Consider the following 5,378-nt stretch of genomic DNA (forward strand, 5'->3'; position numbering starts at 1 on the left):
AAAAACCTTTTTAAAATCAGTATTATGTTTCATTCTAAAAGTAAATGTTTATAGGGTACTGGTATAGCCATTGAACAGTTCAATATCATGGGGGACAAAGGTGAAAAATATTCTTATATTCTGTAATAAAAGAGACTTAGATGCAACAATTGCTAACATTTTGCTATATTTGCTCATTCCATTGTGTGGCTCAAATATTTCAAGGTAAATTACAAAAAATGACATCACATCTCTAAATAATATCATATTTATGTCTTAAAAATAACTTTATTTTATAAACACAATACCATCAATACCTAAGAATACTAATAATTCATATGTATCATCTAAAACTCAGTTCATATTCAAATTTCCTAAATTTTACCAAAATTACTTTCATAATTGTTTTATTCTAACCAGAAATCAAATAAGGTTCATCCAGTATATTTAATTGCTATTTAATTATGAAATCTAAAGGAAACTTTCTTTATTGGCCACCAAGAGTTGCAGGGGAGGGGAGGGAAAAAAGAAAAGGGAGAAATAAATAAGAAAAAAAGGTGTATATGGTTTTACATTATATTTCTTACTTTTGTATATTTTCTCAAATTACAAAGTCTGAATTTAAAAAACAGCTAATATTCAAATTTTTCAGCTCAGAAGCAATTGTCCTTCACCAATATTTAGCATCATATCTATTTTTTTAATTATCTGCCCTTTGGTGATTTATAACTCTTAACCCCCACTCCAAAAAAAACTGGTGCTCCATCACAAAAACTGTCAGTGGGAAATCACTCTGCTTATTTTGAGAAGGCAACAGGAAAGGATGGACAATCTGTTCCTAGTTGAAGGATCTGGGCCATGGTTGCTCACGTCTCCATACATGTCATCAATCACCATCATGTTTCTTATCAATCAAGTTAAGTCATTCATTGAGAACCTCCTTGTCACCAGCTTCATCAGGAAGAAGTCAATGCACAAAGGACTACTGTCGAGCTTAGCAAACTACAACTATCCTTTCTTTGTCTTTGAAAGAAAATTTCTTCATAGAAGTGACCTTATCCTAAATCCAACAAATTTCCTATTTCCAAAAAGCTCAACCAGAAAGCTATAAAGCCTGAAAATCCTCTTGTTCGTTCTCCTCCTTTGCTCCCAGTTACCATTCTAAAGAGATCTACTGGAGGCAATCAACTGAATTGACCATCCTAAGAAGAAAGATTCACAACAGGCCAGGTATGTGGGTATTTTAGATATACTGGTGATTAATATATTCTAATATAAACTAATGATGCAACAATGGACTCAAGCATAGCAAAGATTGTGAGCATGGCACAGGACTGGGCAGGGCTTTGCTCTGTTGTACATGGGGTTGCTATGAGTTGCAAGAGAGTCAACAGCACCTAACAACAAATACAAACTTTAAAAAAAAATTACTGTCAGTTGATTCGGCTCATGGCAACCCCATGTGTTACAGAGTAGAACTACTCCATGAGGTTTTCTTGGCTGTAATCTTTATGGAAGCAGATTACCAGGCCTGTCTTCTGAGGTACCACTGTGTAGGGTCAAACGTTTAGTTTAGTTGTCAAGCACAAGCCATTTATGCCATCCAGTGACCTAATACAAACTAAGATAATTGAAATATATATATACCAGTTGTTCTGATGCAATTACTCTCTTCTCATGAGCTACAAAAGTATTTCCTGATAAACTCCGGTATTGATAGCCAAAAACATGGTTAGTGTGGAAAAGTTTTACTTTTGAAAATAGAGAAGAAAATATGACAAGTGAAATGAATATATTAGGAATCTGATAAAATAGTAAGTAACAGACTCTTTTTCCAATTGGACCAGATTGTTTTCTTCCTAGTCATCAAGTCTATTCTGACTCGTGATCAGAATCAGCCATTGAAAACCCTATGTCTGTTGGAATGAATATTTTAGCCTTGCAGCAATTTCGTATGGAATGTAAATATATACATATAGTTTTCAGAAGTATATTTTTTAAAGTGTACTTTCTAACAAAACTAAGCTCTTTACCAAAATCCATCCCTCACCCACAGTATCAAAACTAATAATAAGCCACTTTCTGCTTTTCCCAGGAGTTAAAGAAAAAGATGAAAACTCTGCCACTGCTAGTGTGCATCTGTGCATTGAGTGCTTGCTTCTCAGTAAGTATCCACCTAACTACCTTTTATTCTTCTATATCAATGGCAGACCATTACTGTGTATATCTGAGACTTCAAAAGTTTAATATCTAATTCCTATTTCCAAGAAACTTGACATTTGTTTTAATTTTGGTAAAACATAAGAAAATAAATAAAGCATAGAAAATAATTCATTTCATTTAATCCATATTTATAGAATACCAAGTTTATAATGAAGTGTGATGAAATCTGACAGAGACTCCAGAGACAGATCATGTAGGGCCTTGTAGACCTTGCTGTGGATTTGATTCTAAGTACATTAGGATATCCTAAGATGAGTGAAGAGAGCAGTTACTGGACTAGGGCAATACCCAGATGAAAGATGATGATGTCTTGCACTATGACTCACTAAGACAAAAAATGAAGGTGGATTTAGGATACATTTTGGTGACTGAGTCTACTGTACTCACTGTTGGATTGGATGAGGGGTACAAGAAAGAAACAAACAAAGGAGCTCTGTTTCAGACATGTTAGTTTAGATATGGCTATTAGAATTCTACATGAAAATGACAAGATGGCACTTGGATATCCATTCTGGACTTCAAAAAGAAGTCAAGAGCTGATGTCTATATTTAGAACATATTTGAAACCTTGGGACTTTACAGAGATCACCTATGGGGAGAAAGTAGAAGGTTTAGATGTGGATAGAGAAACCAAAAAAAATGGACTGAGAACAAGTGGTCAAGAGAGTATAGTTTACAAAATGAAGATTACAAAGTGGCTACTATGTTTAATAGAGTCAGAGTCTACTGGGAGAAGAAGATTAAACTTAATAGTGATCCAATGTGATAAATCCATGCTATATTAATAACCATATTTATTTTAAGGTTATATATGGGAGCTCTGGTAGCATAGTGCCTAAGGCATTTGACTGCTAACCAGAAGATTGGTAGTTCAAACTCACCAGTCACTCCTCAGAAGGAAGGTTGGGCAATCTACTTCCGTAGTGATACTGCCTCGGAAAACCAAGGAGGGGTCACTATGAGTCAGGTCTGACTCAACGGCACATAACAACAACACAACAACATACCTATATTCACTTTTATTTTGATGGATTTGAAAGGATAGTCAAGAAGTAGAATGTAATTTACTGAATGAGACTGGATATCCTCATAATATTATGACTGATAAAGAGGCTAGAATTGACTCTAGGATGTTTTCATATTCCCCACTTACCACATCCTATCCCCACCAAAACCATCCTTACACTTTTTTTCTGAGGACTTGATTTTGGGTCAGAAGATGTGGGTTTAAGATCATCCAGGTAAATCTTAAGCAAGTTACCATCTATTTATTGAACCCCATTTTCCCCTTGTAAAAAATAGTAGTAATAGTATATGCTTCACAAGATTCTTGAAGAGTAAATGAGAACACACGTATTCATAAATTATAAAGCATAGTGTAGGAATTATGACTATAAGATTCTTATAATAATTATTTGTATGATAGTTGACAAGGATTTAAGGAGCTCTCATGGCTAAGTGGCTAAGCACTCAGCTGCTAACCATAAGTCAGTAGTTTGAACCTACTATCTGTTTCTCAGGAGAAAGATGTGGCAATCTGTTTCTGTAAAGATTTACAGCCTTAGAAACCCTATAGGGCATTTCTACTCTGTCCTATAGAATTTCTGTGAGTTGGAATAGACTCTAAGGCAATAGGTTTCTATGGGTTTTTGATAAGGAATTAAGGTCTAAATACGCATAATGACTTACATCTTAATATGAAACCCCTAGTTACTAAGCACCTCTAAACTAAAAGAAGTGATGTTCCAATCAATAAAAATTATTGTGCTATCAGAGTGCCCAAAGATGTGTTGATATTTTGAGGTAGCCCTTTATAGAGCTTCCCACAAATCCAGACACCTAAAGAATTATCTCTTCACCATGTTCAGGGTAAATTAGACTTTTTAAACTGATATCATCTCAGAAAGCTTCTAGTGAGAGTGAGAATTTCACTAGAACTTGAGAAGGAGCTCTAGTGGCCTAGTGCCTAAGGCATTTGACTGCTAACCAGAAAGTTGGCAGTTCAAACACACCAGCTACTTTACAGAAGAAAGACTGGGCAATCTACTTCTGTTAAGATTTACCACCTCAGCAAGTAGCGACTGGGATCTTAAAAGCTAGCAAGCTGCCATCTACATGCAACGATGGGTCTCTCCTCGTCCAGAGCAAAGAAGAATGAAGAAAACTAAAATTCATGGAAACAATTAGTCCTAGTGACTGGTACACCATCTGATCTGCAGCCTATACGACTATGAGACCAAAAGAACTAGATGGTGCCTGGCTACCACTATCATCCACTTGGAAGGGGATCTATGTAGATCCTTGATAGAAAGGGAGAACAATGTGGAACAAAACTCAAAATCATTTGTAGGAAAAAAAGGGGGGGGAGGGGGACCAGGTTTGCTGGTCCAATACAGCCTGGTGGAACCACTGAGACTATGGCCCCAGCTGCCCTTCAGGTCTGGAATTGAACCAACACCTGTAGTTTCTAGCCAAACAAAAGACAGGCATATGAGTTGAACATTTACCTCAGGTAGATAAACTCCTTGGACAGAACAATCATGGGAGAAAGAAGGGCTGCTTATGCACAGGGAGACAGCTTAGGGGACAGGAATGCATAGAGGGATGGGGAGGAAGTGGGAGGGGAGCTGTTGCATTGTGGTAAACTGTGTGATCAATGCCATGAGACAAAGTATATGTGATCTGCTGTATGGAAAGTGAATTTTCTCTGTAAATCTTCACCCAAATCACAAAAAAAAAAAAAAGATTTACTGCCTCAGGGGTTGCTATGAGTTGGAATCTACTCGATGGCAGTGAGTTTGGTTTGAGTATGGGGAGGTTGCTCCGGAATACCTTAGCCTGGTCCTTAGAAAATGAATGTCCCAAAGAGAGACACCAACCCACAGCCAAAGGAGACAATCCCACAACAATCTATTTTGTTTTTGTGGAGTGATTTCAGGGAGGATATAGTCTGGCCCTTCTCTTTGGGATGCCTTATAAAAAGATTGAGGGGATGGATGCATTCTGCAGTCAAACCAAAAAACAAATGCACTGCCGTTGAGTCAGATGTGACTCATAGTGACCCTTCCTTGGGTTTCTGAGGCAGTACCACTACGGAAGTAGGTCGCCTAACCTTCCTTCCGAGGAGTGGCTGATGGGTTTGAACAGCCAGCCTTCTGGTTAGCAGTCGAATGCCT

The 5,378-nt window shown here is 37.1% G+C and overlaps 1 protein-coding gene across 1 annotated transcript in view; it reads left to right on the top strand.

Moving 5' to 3' along the window:
* Positions 1 to 2,089: 2,089 nt before the first annotated feature.
* Positions 2,090 to 5,378, top strand: part of MUC7 (mucin 7, secreted) — a 7,925-nt gene continuing 4,636 nt past the window's right edge. The window contains exon 1 of the mRNA XM_007942816.1: positions 2,090 to 2,143. Within this exon, the coding sequence (XP_007941007.1) occupies positions 2,090 to 2,143 (54 nt within the window). The remainder of the gene's footprint in view (positions 2,144 to 5,378) is intronic.

The sequence above is a fragment of the Orycteropus afer genome, unplaced genomic scaffold (assembly GCF_000298275.1).
Source record: "Orycteropus afer afer isolate SDZICR_OR568_19922 unplaced genomic scaffold, OryAfe1.0 scaffold00098, whole genome shotgun sequence".
NCBI classification, from domain to species: Eukaryota; Metazoa; Chordata; class Mammalia; order Tubulidentata; family Orycteropodidae; genus Orycteropus; species Orycteropus afer.